Source organism: Triturus cristatus, chromosome 3_2 (genome assembly GCF_964204655.1).
Source record: "Triturus cristatus chromosome 3_2, aTriCri1.1, whole genome shotgun sequence".
Lineage (NCBI taxonomy): Eukaryota > Metazoa > Chordata > Amphibia > Caudata > Salamandridae > Triturus > Triturus cristatus.
The window spans coordinates 794,471,533-794,489,736 of NC_140584.1; the positions used below are offsets into that span (position 1 = coordinate 794,471,533).

At 45.7% G+C, this 18,204-nt stretch overlaps 1 protein-coding gene across 2 annotated transcripts in view; it reads left to right on the plus strand.

Moving 5' to 3' along the window:
• The window catches only part of NDUFS1 (NADH:ubiquinone oxidoreductase core subunit S1), a 568,511-nt gene that overhangs the window by 454,064 nt on the left and 96,243 nt on the right, over nucleotides 1-18,204 (plus strand). For both annotated transcript variants that reach the window (XM_085648921.1, XM_085648922.1), the window contains 2 exons: nucleotides 15,448-15,608; nucleotides 16,243-16,397. In XM_085648921.1, coding sequence (XP_085505047.1) covers nucleotides 15,448-15,608; nucleotides 16,243-16,397 — 316 coding nt within the window. The remainder of the gene's footprint in view (nucleotides 1-15,447; nucleotides 15,609-16,242; nucleotides 16,398-18,204) is intronic.

Below are 18,204 nucleotides of genomic sequence, written 5' to 3' on the forward strand. Positions count from 1 at the left end.
GACAATCTGGGTGTCGTCCGCGTATGATGTTAAAGCAAAACCAAAAGATTTGATAATCGGTGCTAAGGCTACAATATTATCATTAAAAAAACATTAAAAAGGGTTGGGCTTATGGAGAGCCCTGTGGCACTCTGCAAGTGAGAGAGAAAGGCTCCGACTTAAACGGTTCTAAGGCTATGAATTGCATCCTGTCTTCCAAAAAAGATATTAACAGATAAAGCGCAGATCCCTTCACACCAATTGCCGCTATCCATTCCACCAAAATAGTATGGTGGACAGTGTTGAAGGTCGCTTACAAATCCAAAAGAATAAGGGCGGCCATTCCTCCGTCGTCCAGAGCTTCTCTAATTTCCTCAACCGATTTAATCAAGGTAGATTCTGTACTATAACCGGACTTAAAGCCGTGTTGTGTGTCATCAAGCAGACTGTGCTCAGTAATATAATCTGAGAGTTGTATATTCATAGCCTTTTCAAAATGTTTTGCAGGCAGGGGGAGCTGGGAGATTAGACAAAAGTTGTTTGTGTCATTAGGATCTAGATTGGACTTCTTTAGCATTGGTAGAATTGATGCAACTTTTCATGAATTGAGGAAGAAGCCTACACTAAAAACGGAGCTGCTAATTTTAGTCAGATTATCTGCAATATTGTTTTGCTCCAATTTTAAAACTGAAACTGGGCAAGGGTGAAACGGAGATCCCGATTTGGCCTTCGTAATAAGGTCTCCTACTTGGGTGGGATTGAGATTGGCAAATTCAGTGAAGCCTAGACATTCTTGAACCGTCCGAAGCTTATGACCGAAGCAGGAAGCGGCCCCCTCCCCCATGACCATAGGTTGATAGACATCATTAAAAATAGTTTCCACTTTATTCAAAAAGTGTTTACCGATCTGATCACACAATGACTGTGTAGGCACAAATTCTGGGATATGCGGAGATGTAAGGGACAAGACTGTTTTAAACAGTTCTTTGGAAGAGTTTTTAGCGCCTTCAATCTTCTAAGTAAAATATTTTGTCTTTTCCCTGGCTACCTTTAGTTTTTAGTTATTAAGACAGACTTTATACTTTTCCTTCTCCCCAGAATCGTATGCAGATCTCCAGAGAAGTTCTTGTTTTTTACAGGCTAGCTTGCTTTCTTAGAATGTGACCAAATACCAGGGCGCTGAGGGGCGTCTCCACCTAGATTTAGTAGTTGTCTCTGGGACTAGTACAGAGGTGGTAGCCACCAACCAATGATTGAAGTTTTCCTCATTCCTATCTACGTTCTCCAATTATACTGGTTGAGATGGTTTTTGAAAAGCTGCTGGTTAATTTTATCCCACCTATGCACAGTCTTTGTTCTATGTTGTATCCCTGATGAGGAGATACCCCCAGCCAAAGTAATCTTGAACAGTACTGCTGAATTGTCGGACCAAGTAGGAGGCAAAATGTCTTCAACCAAAAGAAGAGGGTTATTTGAAAAGAACCCGTCAAGTGTATGACTGGCCGTGTGTTTGGGACCTTTCACTAGTTGAGCCAAACCCACTATTCATTACATCAATGATGCGTACTGATTCAGAATCAAGATTTACTTCCAGGTGGAAGTTAAAATCCCCTAACAAAGTCTTATTGGACATGGCTAATCTATCTTCTAATAGACTGCTAACCTTGTCCATAAAAGGACCTCTAGGGCCAGGTGGTCGATACAATAAAATACCTTTAAAATTAATTTGTGCATTAGGTTGAAAACTAAAAGCCAGTGCTTCACAGTCCTGAGAATTTACAGCAGAAAAGGTGCCTAGGATCAACTCCCTATAGAGAATTGCCAAACCTCCGCCTCGTCCATCTTTCCTGTCCAACGTGAAAATCCCGAATCCCGTTGGGGTGGCTTCCACCAAACTAGGTCCCAACACCGCATCTGCCCTGGTCTCAGTTACAAAAATTATATCTCTGCTCACTCTCCATTAACTCACCACATTCTAAGCTATGCTTTACCAATGATCTGGCATTTAGCAAAGCACAGCGTAAGTATTTATCCCTTGTCCCTTTTACCACTGTAGTGGCCGTATCTTTGAGGGCGGCTATATGTCTAGACTGTTGCCTGATCAGTTTAGGGACGGAGGCTCGACAAATCAGGCATAAGCTACATATTTCTTCTCTGTCGAGCTCGATAACCAGACATTTCTCAGCTGGCTTACCTCCAGTGTTAAGAGCTCGCAGTTCACTACCGGAGTACTAGATCTGTGAAAAACTGTCAGGAGGGCTAGCACTGAGCGCGGTCCGAGTGCGGACGGACACAGACAGGCTTGCCACCGGCGCGCACACGCTCTAGTTCTACCTGAAAACTCTCCCATGTGGGTCGGGGGGCATGTTCAAGATCCCCAAAAACCTGTGGGCAAATCAAGATTGTGCAAATAACTGGGGTGCAGCTACCATCTACGCGATCAGCAGGCTCCCCTGTGGTCACGTAGTGCTGTGAAAAAAATCAAAATAAAAGGAGAAAGCTAAACGCATAAAAATAATAAAAACTGAATCTCGTTCAGTATGGCTCCCTCGTCGCGGGAGCCAGGCACCTCCCAAGGTGCACCATGTGTGCATACAAGGAAAAGAAAATGACCGCGAGAACAGGTCAGTATCAGCAGCTACCACACCCAGCCAGTAAGCTGCGCGGACGCGCTCTAGTTCTCTTTAAATACTATCCGATGTGGGAGCGGGGCGTGTCCTAGATCCCTAAAAACCAGTGGGCAAATAAAGATTGTGCAAATAACTGGGTGGGCGTGGAACTGTTTTTAGTGTCAGGGCTGTTCCCCTAGCTCTTCTTTTTTTAACGCAGCATGGTCAGTCATTTCATTTTAAACACTTTATTTCGGCCCTAGGCCATAAAAGTTTCACAATAAAACAAGATTTTCAAATAGTCCACAATCAACTATATTCTAAACATACATGAAAATACTGTTTAGGTGTCAGCCCTAAGAGCCGAACCAGAAAAGGAAATGCCAGTGCTTGAATTTACCAAGAAGTTCTTAGAAAGCAATAGTATCTAATATCAGTTGAACCATATATACAGTATCACGATAAAACTATCATCGATCTCAGTCCAAAAGTCCATGGTGGGGAGAGAGCGGGTTATTCATTATGTTACAATCTGAAACCCAATCCTGCTCGTGTATGTAAGATCATTAAAAACAATATAAAACGATATAGAGTATTTACAATAACAAGTAACATCCTTCATGTTACATGGTCAGCCAATTCATGGCTCCGCGCTTAAGGCATGGAAAGTCGTGAAAAGTACTGACGTCAGTGCGCCGGAGTGGTAGTTATATTGACGACGCAGACATCATGACGACATCAAATACAACGCCAACGACTTCGCACATAGTCGACCAACACTATCAACTAGCGCGCCGTGGTACTGCTAAGAAAAATCCAACGGATCCAGTCTGACGCCTGGAAGTTCAAAGGTAAGGAATCTGCAGAAAGGTCATGTCACTACCAGATAAGGCATTACCAAAGGTAAGTAACTTGTCCTTTACTCTGCCAGTCTCTCCCTTCTTTCTGGAAATGCCAGCTGCTTTCTGTCCTGGGACAATACTCTCAAGCATTATGTGATGTGATCTGCAAGATCTTGCCGACAGTCCCTGATGACCAACCTTGCACACACAATTCTGAATGGTCAGGATGCAGCAAAGTATGCCACCTGCTCGTGGCTGAACACCACCAACTGCTTGTGCAGGGCGCTATGTACCGGTGTGGGTGTGGTCTTTCAGTGCTACATGTGTATGAATTCAGCAGGCTTCTAATGTGACATTCAGGCATCACTAATGGACATGCCATTTGATGGCACACATCATTTCGGAGACTAGGAATACTGGTCCCTGGAGCACTTCAAGAAAAATATGGCCATAGCGCACTCCATCTGCTGTTCTGTGTCCGTGAGTGGTATGCCCAGCAGTTTCCCCCCTTTCCAGGCTTCGGAAGGCGCTTGGCACAGAGATTACACTCTGGTCCACCTCCACAGAAGAGATCTCCCTAGTCCTTTTGAGACCATAGTCCGGGTTCTGGCAGACAACATCCAGACCCTCATTGGCAGCATCCCTGCCCCTCCCGCCACCAAACTGCTTTTATATTGCCTTCAGGGGCACATGGCCACCCTGTTGGACGAAGGAAAAGGTTTTACTTCCACTGTTGGCACGACATCACATCTGACAGATGGGTGGGTGCTTCAAATAGTCCTGCAAAAGTGTCAACCAGGTGGAAGGTCTGTTCCCGATGAGCGCTCCTCAGTATCATAGTGTGTATGTCAGACGCCTTTAGACATGGTCATGTGGAGCCCATCCACCCTTTAATGGTATTCTTATATATGTAGCGAGGGGGTGCCAAACAACCTCAAACCTGGTCACTCGATCCCGTAAAATAACAGTTCGTTTTTCCTTAGCATATAGTAACCATATCTTTCCACACCACATATTTAGAGGGGGGGCACAAATTATTGCCACATCAGGCCGTACCCAGTTGCGCTCCTAACAGTGAGTAAGCAGGCAGCCCTTTGGAGTTGTTGAGGGAAAAAGCCTATCCGGTCCAGTATCACCCAAAAGCATCATGAGTGGATCAACCGCAGTAAGACATTTGTAATGGCCAGTATTGTAGTTTAGATCTCCACCCAAAAAGAAAGAATCATTGGGCAGGACCACCAAGTGTGTAGAAATGTGTCCCATTCATCACACCAACAGACATCAGAGCCCCCGAACATCTTTACAAGTCTAACGGGTGTTAGTTACCAGCGAGTTAGCATCTTATAAGCACTTTCCTTGTAGCGAATGCAAATTGAGGATTTAGTGGCTCTCTGCCATATGGCACGCCATGTGTCATCAGGGATCTCAATATCAAGGTCCCTTTCCCCATTGCAGGACATAAGCATGCTTTTAAGGGGATCAATTGCTGGAAAATGGGTATAGCCAACGATATGCCTCTGCGGCGTGTATTAAGGTAGAGAAACTTTGAGTGTAGCCTCTCACTGGAGGACCAATTTTGTTGGGGGCCCAGTGGAAAACCTGGCTCAACCTATAAAGTCTCACCTAGTCAATGCACATGTGGTGGCCATGTCATCCGGGGAACGCAAGTCACTATCATCATAGAAGTCACGTAGTATGGGAAATCGATTTTGTAGCCAATTAAGAGTCTGGAGTGGTAGGGATTGCATGGAAATGTCCTACGCTGTCTCGCCTCTCCAGTAAGCTAACAGTATAACTGTTGAAGGCAATAGCTGGGGGCCACTGTCCAAATCGAAACCGGGAGCCACAACAGCTCTGATAAAGGTGCGGAGGAGAAAGCCTGTTCCACCTGAACCCAGGGTTTACCATCAAGGTTGTGATTCTATTCAAGGGAAGGGCGGAGTTGTGCTGCTAATGTCATTTGAAACATGGAGCAAACCCAAACCACCTTCCCATACTGTTTTGTAGAAGGATGTTTTTGCTACCCTCGGTGACTTAACCGTCAACCCCCCACCCACGATGTTGAGTATATTGATGTGAATCTGTAAACTGATCGCTTGGTGGATAACCAGAGGGAGGGTCTCTAGGAGCCTTACATTAGGAGAGTTTGCCTATCGCGGCCCGAACCTCCTCCGGGGTAATATCCTCGTCTGGGAGGCGCAGTTCTTCGGCCCTGTCCTGGGGATGTATCTACATAGGTAATCCTCCTGAGATTGAGCATCAAACCATTGGGCCTGGTGAAAAGCGGTGTAGTAGCGTTGGAAAACCCCGATTGTATCTTCGGTCTCCTGTTGGAGATGACCCTCCTTGTCCTCCACTTCTCGAATAAGATTACACATAGAGCATACCTGCAACTTGTGGGCTAACAGCCTATACCCTTCTCAAAGTAGATTTGGTTGATGTATAGCAGCTTCTTAGCAGCCACTTTCATCAAAAGGTGTTCAAGTTCGCCCGTAAGCAGTCGTAGGTCTCTCAGGGTTTTTAGCATGCCTCCCTCTTTATGCCTCACTTCTGACTGTTGTATCTGGGATTTTAGCTCCCGTTGTCGGAGTTTAGCTGCGCATTCAAATGTCACCGCATGGGATATGTGTTCTCACCGATAGACCGCTTTCGCAGCATCCCAGAGATGTGCAGGAGACTTCATTTTCTGGAAATTAATGCTCTATAACGTCTTTGATACGGTCACGTAGAACTGGGTCGCGGAGTGCGACTTCATTGATGACCCATGGTCTGGGAATAGGCTGTTGGGGAGCGATTGCACTTGAGGTTAACCAAACTGGAGTGTGATCGGAAAGGACCGGTACATCTATCTTGGAGTCGAGCAGTCTAGGCAGTAAAGACTAAGAGACTAGGAAGTAATCTAATTAGGAATACATTTTATGGACATTAGAGTAAAATGTATAGTCGTGTTCCTGAGGGTAATGGTGTCGCCATGCGTCTATGCGGGTCAGGTCTCCGATCCCCTGGATAAGGGCTGCTGGCCTGTGAGGCTCGTTCCAGGATCTAGGGATACATTGAGGTCACCACCCAATATCAACTCCCCTCTCTGAAAGAGAGAGAGTTTCGGGAAGAGGTCAGTATAGAACGGCCCGCTATCTTTGTTGGAACCATAAATCGAAGTCACAGTCAACTGGTTGGTGCCAAACACACCTCACAGCACCATCTGTCTCCCCTCCCCTTGCCTATAGGTGCTTTCCAATTTGAAGTAGAGGTCACGACGGAGAAGGATAGCCACTCCATATGATTTACGAGTATGGCATGAGTGAAATTGCTTAGGGCACCAGTATGAATTTTGCTTTTTTTTTAAATCTTCACCCTATCAATTCCCTCCTGAAAATGGACAAATTCAAGATGATCATATTGTCCCAAGTTATATGTGCCCTGGATCAAGAAGACAAGAAGCGGTGCTGGACCTACAGCACGCCAATTTTTAAATTTCAACAGGCGTTACCTGTGGATAAAGTTGAGCCAAGAGCATTTTCAACTCTCCGTGCTCCCCATCAGCCTCACCAGTGCCCTTCATGTGTTTCTGCAAGTGTTGGCAGTTGTTGAAGCAACCTTCAGAGGTTGGGAATATCAGTATTCCCCCTAACTCAACGACTGGCGGTTGAAAGCTGGCTCGCCCTAGTCAGTCGTACACTACCTTCATACAACTGCTGACCTCTTAGCATCTTTGGGGATCTTTATTTGCCAAAGTCACTCCTTACTCCTTAGTATTAATCAGACCCATGCTGGATGCCATGCAGTTTTGAGCCTTCCCTCTGGCGGACCGAGTCCAGGATATTCTGGCTAGATGCCGATGTTTCCATCTCTGTCCTGTGTATCACTAAGAGTGGCTGTGAGACTTCTTGGCCTCTTCTCCTAATGCAGCCTGCTTATGGACTATTCCAGATGACTCATACAGGCTCTGCGGTGGACTCTGAAGTCTGAGTAGACTCTGAACCAAGAGAACCTGTCTTGTTTCATCCATGATTTGGAGGAAACTGCAAAAGACCTACAGTTGTGGCTGTTTGACCACAAGTGGACCAGCGGCAGACCTATCTCCATACCCCAGCTAGAGCAGACAGTGGTTACACCTGACACTATTGGGTTTGGGAAGGTGCCTTGGAGAGGTGGTTATCAGAAGACTCTGATCTCTGGCGGAGACTCGCCTCCACATCAACCTGTTGGAGTTGCTGGTCATTTGCTTGGCAATAAGTTGCCTTCCTACCATCCATCAAGGGGTGGAGGGGGTTGTCCAGGTTCTCACTGTCAATACCACTGCCATGTGGTACTGCAACAAAAGGCCGGTTGGGGTCCTGCATCATGTGCCAGGAGGCTCTTAGCCTCTTTAACTGGCTGAATAGACATGGGCCTTCCTGTCCGGAGGCTGTGCTAGATCCATTGTAGTTTTTACATTGGTGGCATGAGGGTTTACATGGTGCTACGCTCTTTCAGGTGATGAGGTATATTTTCATTGTGTGCAATATTTGGGCGAAGGGAAGGAGCATGAAGGGTATTTGACCTTAGATGCTATCAGAAGCAGATGTTGGTTACTGACCCACACAACATATGTCTTTGGTGCTTAAGCTTTGCTTACCATTCAGTCATGTGAAAAGTGCTGGAGCTAAGAAGATGGGTTTGAAGCAGTGGCCCTGCTCAAAGTTGCAGGGCTGTTTCTGCTCTTAAGTCGTGGGCTGTTCCAGAGCAGAATCTCTCTTCTACTCAGTCTTCCATAAAATTGAAGTCAAAAGTGCACCATAAGTGCAAGAAAGCCAGTTGGTATTCAACTCCTTTGGGCACTTGAAATAAGTCTACAAGTCCCCCCTCCCCCTGCCCCCCCTCCCCCCCCCCCCCCCCCCCCCCCCCCCCCCCATCATCTCCTGACTCTGATCTGGTGCCACTGCTGTTCCCAGCATGCCCCTCGTTCCCCAGGCTATCATCTTCCCCATAACAGGAAGCGACCCTCAAAGAAGCAAGGCTGTCGAACTTTTAGATACTGCTCACTCCCTCTAGGTGCCTTTGGTTCACAGGAAACTGCAGGGGTCCTCAGTCTGACTTCGCCCGCAGGTCCCCCCCTATTACAGGCTTCCCCTTTGAAACCTGTTTGCGGACTCATATCTATGATGGCACCAAGCTCTACATCCATACTTTCCATGCCAATGCTGCTTCCGACTCTGCCAGAGCCAGACCCAATTCTGACAATGATCTCTGACCTGGAACTGAAATCCGTGCACACCGGTCTTATGTCGTGGTATAAGATAACTAAAGCTCTTTCAGTGGTTGTTCAACTAAATTCAAAACCTGCCTCTCCGTGCCAGTACAATTGGAGGCTGAAGGCCATATTCAACTCTGATTCGGACTCTGTACAAGGTAGTCAAAATTTTCCCCAGTCCTCCTGGTCTTGGTCCACTCCTCAGATGCTGCCACCTTTGGAAGGTACTGATGCAGTTTTTATTCTATAGCTGAGGAATCCATGGTTAGAAGTATCCATTATAAAAACAAGTTTCTTTACCTCTTATTAACGCACCTTCTTGTGGCTAATCTAACCGCAGATTCCACACTGTCCTTCCATTTCCCTGTTCTGGGCCATGTACTCCTTGACATCCTAATAAGGTCCCAAGTTAGATTTTGGCACACTGACACCTCCAAATATTTTGAAGTACTTCACGTTTGATGGCGTGGAAGGAAAACGATTAAGAAACTGATGTAAGCGGGCAGTGGTGGTTGCTTTATGCAAGATTAGTGCTTGCTTGTATAGCATAGCTTTTTAAATAAATAAAAGACATTCAAACTACTGGAGGAAAAGGAAACCTATTTTAAGGTTTATTTTTCAAATAATTTTCACACATGAAACTCTCAACAGAATTTCAAAAAGGAAGTGTAAGATTTTAAAGTAAAATGCTTTCCAAGGCTGAATATCTTTCTACAGGACTGGGGACTGAAACAAATGCTCCAGCCATTTGGTTCTCTATAGCAGGCTAGGGTTAAGATTTGCATCTGCAGCCTCCCTCTCCTAGTGGTACAGTGCTATAAATACTGTATTTCTGAGCCAAGGCCAGGGCTTTCATGCCACATGTGGAATGCAGGTGATAAAACCAGCCCAATAAAGTCAGCTCTTTAATCCCTGCAAATACAAGTCTGTCGCTGTGCTTTTATGGAAGAGGTGAGGAATAACAAAGAGCACATGGAGCAGGATGTGGGGGGATCGGGAGGTTCAAGGAGAGCTAGAACAAAAAATGCCCTCTCGCGATGAAAAAGGAGTTGAGCCGTGAAAGATTATAAGACATCCAATTAAAAGGATGGTAAAGAAGTTATACTCTAGAGGAGTGAAAAGCGCAAGAAGAGGAAAGAAAACTGAAATAAGAAGCAAGTAAATGAGATTGACAGGCAAGTCAACCAGCGATAAACAACGGGCTGACCCAAAGTCCACTTAACATAATATTACTGTGCAAAAAATGTATTTGACAGCCGGAGATATTTTCAGAGTGCTTACATTTGATTTTTGACTGACATCTCTATTCTTTTAGATTTTTTTTTCATATTCTACAGCAGTGTAAATGTGTTTTGATGCCCTTGTTGTGGCAGGACAAAATCTGAAAAGGACCCAGTTGCATTGTTTGGCTCACCTTCTTGACTAGAAATCTGTCCAGGAGCGTGAGTTCTGTCAAAACATGCACATATTGATTCTAAAGTATCATAACCAAATTCGCCCCTCTGGGAGATTGGAGGATGCCCTCAAGATTCAGATGTCTAAGAGGCAGAAGCTGGGTAGGCAATAGTGGCAAGAGAAGAGGGTCACTTCTACTGTTAGACACCCTTCCTCTCAGACGAATTTGAAATATTTCCTCCTTTAAAGACTGATATGTCGTCGGGAACCATTTCAGTGGCGAGGAGAACCTTTGATATTGAGGACCATTTTGATGTTGAGTCATTCATCTTCGAGGCACTTGACAACACATCACTTGACGTAAAGGCTCTGACCTTCAATGTTGAAACAGAGTTGAATCATTCACTTAAACCGTTGATGTTTTTCTGCCTCCTCTTCATCCTGTTTTTCATCTTGAATTTTTTGTCTGTGGAGGCCATGAAGTCCAAATTCACAGACCTCCGCAGATACCTGTGGAATTTAACCTTTTCATGTCAACCAAATGTTCTTTTAGATGCTAATTTCTCAAAGAACTTACACAAAGCAAGTAAAGTTTTACTTTCATGCAAAATGTAGTGGAATTCCATTCAGTTGTTTTTTCTGTATCTGAGTAAAGAATCCCAACGGAATTACAAATGGAAAGGTCACTTTTTCTTTCTCTCTCCCTCCCTTTTTTTTTTTTAGCGTGTTCGATGTATCTTCACAAAACATGTAATGCTGAACCCAGACTTTTTTTATTGAAAAGTTTCTTGCAGGTTTGTCAAACTGCATCAAAGCTATTAAGCAAACAAAAAATGCCTTTTCTTCAGAAAGTGACCAAACCTTGCAATGAAGAGTCGTGGAATAGATACTTTTGTGTTAATTTGTTGTAGGAAAGCACTACGTTTTGTCATGGTCACCCCCATTTTTTGCTCTCAGGTGCTGCTGTTAATTGGTAGGGCGCTGGGTCCCTGCGTACCAGGCCCCAGTGCTCTTTCTCTAAAAACAAGACAAATGTCCAATTGTACCTCTGGTACCCAGGGCCTGGCTACTAAAGCGGAACCCTAAGGGCTGCAGCATGTATTATGCCACCCTAAGGGACCCACACACAAGCTGCATGCAGACTGCCATTGCAGGACGTGTGAAATGGTGAAAAACATTCTTAAAACACAACATTGTGCACTTACTGTGTGCCATACCCCTGTACACTACATGCTCTGTGTAAGTTACCCCTAAAGCAGGCCTTTGAGCCCTAAGGAAGGATGCCTCATAATACATGTGAGGGCACATCTGCTTGAGCAGATGTGCCCCTGTAATACCTAGTTCCATTGCTAGGCATTGCAAGTGATCAGGAATCCATCTTAAGGTATGTACTGGGCACTGGTCATTAGGAGTGACCCAGCTACATAATGGCTTCACAAAAAATACTGATGTTGACTGGAGAGGAAATGGAGGAAAAACTATAACTTCCTCAGTAAACAGAAATACAGAGAATCCATAAAACACTATCAAAACTAAATAAAAATCGCCCAGGCATCGTACTACGAAAAGAGAATTAACTCAGGCTAACACCCCCAAATAAATTTTCAGAGATGCAAAGGACCTCCGAGAACTCCGGAGATCCGAATTTTTTCTTGTGGCCTCCCCTGAGGGATGCAATGAACTAGCAGACTTCTTTCTAGAAAAAATTCAAAACATTTACACTGCTTTCTGCAGCTCACCCCGCCCTAGTGACCTCCTCGTAACGGATAAGCCTCCACTCGGCCCAGAACGTACTCTTAAAGAATTTCCTCCCTTGAATCTGGCCAGGCTATCAGAAATTCTCTCTCATATAAAATCCGGCTCCTCCCTAGACCCAGCTCTCCCTCATGCACTATGCAAGGCAGGAAAAGTGATACTTCCCCACATGCTAGAAATGATAACACAGTCTATGGCCACTAGTTAAGTCCGCGCACCATGGAAACATGCCATGGTGAGGGCTCTACTAAAAAAAACTAACTTGGACCCTGATGACTTGGGTAACTATCGCCCCATATCTCTGCTTCCAGTGATCATTAACGCCCTGGAAAAGCATGTGAACTCGGCCCTCTCAGACTTTCTGGAAATCCACGACCTTTTACACCCCACCCAAACCGGTTTCCGGCCTCAACATGGAACTGAAACTGCTCTGCTGGCAGCAGTAGAGGAATTTAAACTGATTCTCGATCAAGGAGGGGCAGTGGCTGTCATCCTCCTAGACCTGTGCTCCGCATTTGACACTGTGATTTTCAATATTCTATTGGAGAGACTCAGGAGGAGAGGTGTCTCATGTGAGGCAGTTTACTGGATCCAAACATACCTAGATATAAGAACTTTTCAGGTCTTCTCGGGAGAGTCGACCTCTAGAACCCTAGCGATCAGCTGCGGAGTCCCTCAGGGGTCCTCCCTGAGCCCTACATTGTTTAATGTATACATGCAGCCACTGGCGGACGTCATCTTGCCATATGGGATCCAAATTGTCACCTACACAGATGATACTCAGCTGGCAATCACCCTCAATGGCCCACAAAACCCCCCCTCTGATTTTGAAACCTGTCTTGGAGCAGTTGCATCGTGGATGGATTACTCCTACCTCAAGCTGAATGGTGGAAATACAGAGCTAATGCTCCTGGGTAACACCTCCAGCTTAGACCTCAACAGATTTGGCACAACTGTCTGGGTCCTGCCCCAACTCCGAAGACCTAGATAAAAAGCCTGGGTGTCTGGCTTGACAGCCCCCTTAAGTTCAAAGACCAAGCAGTAAGAGTATCAGGGGCCTGTTTCAGCGCTATCAGACTACTTCGCTAGGTTCTCTCCCTCCTACCGATGAGCGCATGGAGGACCCTGATACAGGCCTTGGTCCTATCGCTCTTGGACTACGGAAATTCACTTTACCTGGGCGCCCCCACAGCAACTTTAAGGAAATTCCAAGTTGCACAGAATTGAGCTGCTAGACTATTGCTGGGAGTGCCAGAAAATGAGTTGGCCAAACCAGCCCTGAAGATGCTTCACTGGCTACCTGTATCCGAAGGAATCAAATTTAAGGCTCTGTGTATAGCTCATAAGGCCTTTTGGGGTTATCGGCTCGGCTATCAGCAGGCCTCTCATTACCCCTACCACCCCGGATAATGCCTCTGCTCAACTAATCTCCATTTTGCAGTCATACCAAAAATAAAAGCATAAGAATCGGAGGCAGATCATTTTCCTACAACGTTGCCAGACTCTGGAACACAATGCCCCCACTCCTCTGTGCTGAATCCCGCTATCTCCCCTTCCGGAAACTTCTCAAAACCTGGCTATTCCAGCAATCAGCTCCATAAACTAAACCCGCAACCTCTGTCTATCTGTTAGCGCTGGGATGCCCTTGGGTAGTTACGCACTCTACAAATGCTTAATAATAATGCTTGGTATCAATTATCTTGTTTCAATAAATCCGTACTGATGCCAGTACCGGATGTATTATGACATGGACCCAGAGGGCATCTTAGAGGTGCCCCCTGAGGCCCTACTAGTCACAGAGTATGCTGGCCAACTGGTAGAGCCAGCGCTCTCTGAGGCCAGGAACAATGCTTGTCCAGCAGGAGGTGATCACACACACCCTCCAGCAGGATTGCTAGCAGATTAGCCTCTCAAAGCAAGAGGCTTCAAAGCCTCTACTGCATTTGAAATGCAACCGCGACTTCCGTCCAGACCTGGGGAACGCCGCCCCTGAGGCTTATTTGGCACCAGAGGTGATGGGAAATTAGATCGGTGTCACACTTCCAGGCAAGGCGCACACTTAAGCTGGGTCACCTGAAATGGACAGTCAAAGAAGGGTTTTACCATCTTGGGTTTGGTGAAACCAGGAACTCTGGGTCAAGATTATGCCCACTCCTCCCAGAAAGTGGTCATATAGGGGGTGTAGACACCCCAGGGGTAGCTAGCCCATTGGCTAATGCCCCTATATTCAGTACTTAGGGGTGCCCAACACCAGATCCTGAAATGTATCTACCTGGGAACAGAAGAAAGATAAAGAAGAGCTGACACGGTAAGAGCAGAGGACCTGCTCAGAAATTGGTGCCAAATCCTGCCTGGCTACTAGTAACCTAGACAATTGCAAGACAGACTCATCAAGAAGCTGAACATCCTCCCCAAACCCTTAGAGAACTGTCCAGTGCTTCAACAACCGCTTAGCATCTCTTTTGGGGTGGAGGAGCCATCACCCTGCAGCTGCAGGCACCGACCACACTTGTCTGGTACTTCGTTTTGCTGGCCATCGGGCCCACTGAAGGAGCATTTCTCAAGGAGGAGGTCACCATGGTTCCAAGAAGTCAACCCCGACTCTCCAGTGAGTTTCGAGATGTTAGAGCCTCCAGGACCTCCCCTGAATCAATACCCTGGGTATCGGAGAATTTGCCGCAACCAAGACTTGTGGAGTGTCCAGCCCGGACACCACTGCTGCAAAAGCTGAACTGCCGACAAGGGACTTCAGAAAAGACTAGTCCCAAACTGACAGTGACCCTGCCGTCTTGTTTTCTCTCTCCCCCTTTCAGGTTAACCGAAGAACTGTGAGAGCCTCCATCTCAAGTGGCCAGCCACCAAATACCTCTGCACCGAGTCACATAGCCCGGGTTCACGAAAACCGTCTGCATCCCCATGCTCCAGAGACACTCACGAGCTGAGCCCCCCTTTTGGTTCTGCCGTACTTGACCCGACTTGTAGCTTTTTTGTTACAGGTACTTTGGACTAAACCATGTAGCGCTCAGGGCTACCTTCGTTACCAGCACGTCTGTATCCGGACACACCAGGGCACGTAAACCCGAACTGCTATTGGTTCTTTGGACCTTGACCTCCAAGCACCATAAGTCCTAAAGGGCACCTTCTACAACTGCTTGCAAGTATATGTATGCAGTATGTCTTTCCTCCAATAGGATAACATTACTTCGTTTGAGGCTCATACCTCAAAAACCGTTTTGTGTATTTTACTATTTACTTGTAAAATTCATTACTCCAAAAAGTAATTACCGGATTCCAATGATCTTGGTGTCTATGTACAAATCTGTGCTATTTTTATAAATGTGGTCTTTGATTGCTTCTTGGGTGTTTATATCATTTATTATCTATGTGTGTGTGCGCAACTATTGTTTAACACTCCTATCTGATATAAGCTTAAACTGCTCGACTACACTACCACAAATAGCACTTGCAATTATTGAAGTAAGTCCTGTATACCATTACGGGTCGTCTGGACTTTTTGAATGGTGTTCCCTTACATTGGCCCACTACATAAAAATCCAGTTTCCTACAATTGCCAGTTGCATGCTTTAAACGCTTATTCATAGAACAACCTGTCCTTTCTTACTTTTTCTTTCAGGTTCTAAGCCAGGCCAAAAAACCTATGGTGGTTGTTGGCAGCAGTGCTCTACAGCGTGTTGATGGTGCTGCTATCCATGCAGCAGTTTCTGCTATTGCATACAATGCCAGGGCAAGCAGCGGTATTACAGGAGACTGGAAGGTTCTCAACATCCTTCACAGGTTTGTTCCTATTTGCACAATCCCTTTTCCTTGTTATTCCTTAAATGCATTGTGCTTGGCTAGATTAACTTTGCTGGTCAGTTTGGGCTATTGATATGTTCTGAACCAACGAGCAGCGGTGATCTGAAATTTTGTAACACATTTAAGACCGTGCATGCCCAGGGTACGTTACACCTGATATTCAGGTCTACATGTTTGCCAAGCCTTCTCTGAGGGTGTTTGAGGCTTCTCCATTTAGGACTCATTGTTGTTTTAGGGAGCATCATATCATTTTCTTCTGATGAAAAAAAACAATTACACTGGACCAATCTTTTGAATTTGGCTTTGGTATTTGTCTAGCTACCAAAATATTTAGAAAGGTCACGAAGTTCTAGAGTTGCATCTGTAATGTATGAATCTATATAATTTATTGCAACCTTCTCTCCGTTTATTAAGTATTCTTTTGCATGGCTGTTATAGTCCCCACAGTTCATTAGCTTTGGTATTCTTTCCGAAGTATTTATATTTTGAATGCACACTGGCCAAACTGTTAGATTTGTATGAAAGTTTTTGTCAGAGATATTTTTGGAAGTTCAGCACATGACTTCAGATTTGTTGAGGTTCTGTATTGTAGTAATACTCTTTATCTCTGCAGGGTAGCAAGCCAAGTGGCTGCTCTAGATCTGGGTTACAAGCCAGGGGTGGAGGCCATCCGGAAGAACCCCCCCAAAGTGTTATTCCTGCTAGGGGCAGATGCAGGATGCATCACCCGTCAAGATTTACCTAAAGACTGTTTCATCATCTACCAAGGTATGGTGTATGCTGTACCAATTCTCTAAGAGAGTGTTTTTTTTATTTTGAACTATCTGTTTACTATACACAAAAATTATGGTTGTTGTCTGTTACGTTATCATGGTAAAATATTGGAATACTGCATAACTACACATGCCTAAAGCCGTTTCCCATACTTTTAATGCCAGGAAATATTCAGCACATCCTTCCCATTTTAGGAGCTTGAGAATCTTTGCTTTACTGCACATCTTCTTTAGTCAAAGGCAAACGTTTGACTCTGTATTAATGGCACCTTGAATAGTTGTTATACATGTGTAGGGGAAATCCTGCATTGTCCTGACCTTGTAAAGGGCATGTTTTAAAGGGAATATGTCGCTGTCAGCCATCCAGCATGTTTCACAATTCCAAAATAATTACATACACTTCATATATCACAGCTCTCTTTAGATGTATACAAAATAAAATAATTCATGTTTTAATGCTCATGATGAAAGTGCTATGCTTTGTTAGTCTGATGGATACATCTGCCTCTGGATTCCTCCCCTTTTAAATTATCACAATGCGCAGCTTTCCACTGAAACTTTTTCTCCTCAAGTCTCCCACGTCGACGAGGATGTCACAATGGAACGGCTCCTCACACAATTCAGTGTGACATCCTCAGAGCCATAAGAAGACCTTGTCGGCGTGCTGACGTCAGTTCCCTTTTTTCCACGCCTAACGGGTTTTTTTCAGGCTCTCCATTTCAGGGAGTTCCTTTGTTACAATTGTTGCAACATTGTTGAAGATGACTACGCTAAGAGAGTCTGGATTCAAGCCATGCAGAGTGTGTGGGGGACAGATGTCCATCACTGACCCCATGGAGACTGTTTGTGGTGTCTGTCCTCAGATCACGACGTCGGGACATGTACCTTGTGTAAGAGGATGAATCGGAAGCCTCTGAAGGAGAGGGGGGCCCAAATTATTCATGGCCAATGCCAAGAAACAGAAGAGGGGTCGCAGGAGGTCTTGGACCTGATCGAAGTCACCGACACCTCACACTTCGAGGTTATCCAAGAAGCACAAGAAGAAGTGGCGCCATGCTTCTTGGCATTGTTCTTCGAAGGATGCGACTCCGAAGTTAGTGTTCCCGAGTACTAGGCGTCATCGCAGGGATGAGATCTCTCCGACTCCCACTCCCACTCCAGGGGTGACTCTGGCGTGGAGAGCTGTGACTTTTCCGGCTCTGATGGATGTTACGCCTCCTCCGATAACGAAGTCGGCTACTCCACCTCCGGCTCCCAGATCTAGTTACGCCGCAGCTGGAACTGAACTTGTTGCCTCTGCGAATGGCTCCAGAGCCTGTTGTTCCGGATCCATCATAACCTGCATTCCTAACTCCTGCTATGTTCGGCTTGTTTTCGAGGGCTGCGAATCCTACTGGTGCGCCTTCTGGTCCCATGGGTCCATTAGCATATTCCTGGGAGGATTTCTCCCGGCACCGTTCAGTGGCTCCAGGGAGTTGGCCTCTTCTGACGCAGAGGTTATCGATGGTCGAGTTCCATTGGTTGGTTCAACCTCGATCGACTTCGACCCCTGTTCCTTTGGACCCTCCCTCAACGCTGGTTCTGAAGTCACCGGCAACTCAAGAGTCTGGCGCTGCCAATGCCGATTCAGAGAATGAGATCTTTTTGAGAGGTTCAAAGGCTGTTGGAGTAAGAGGCATACCAGTAAGAGCATGGAGGGGCTAAAGACGGAGAGATAGTGGATTCTGACCCTGATTTTGAGGGTTTGCAAGAGGCTAGTGGCCTGGACACCTCTCCTGAGTGGGAGATGACGTTGCAGAAGG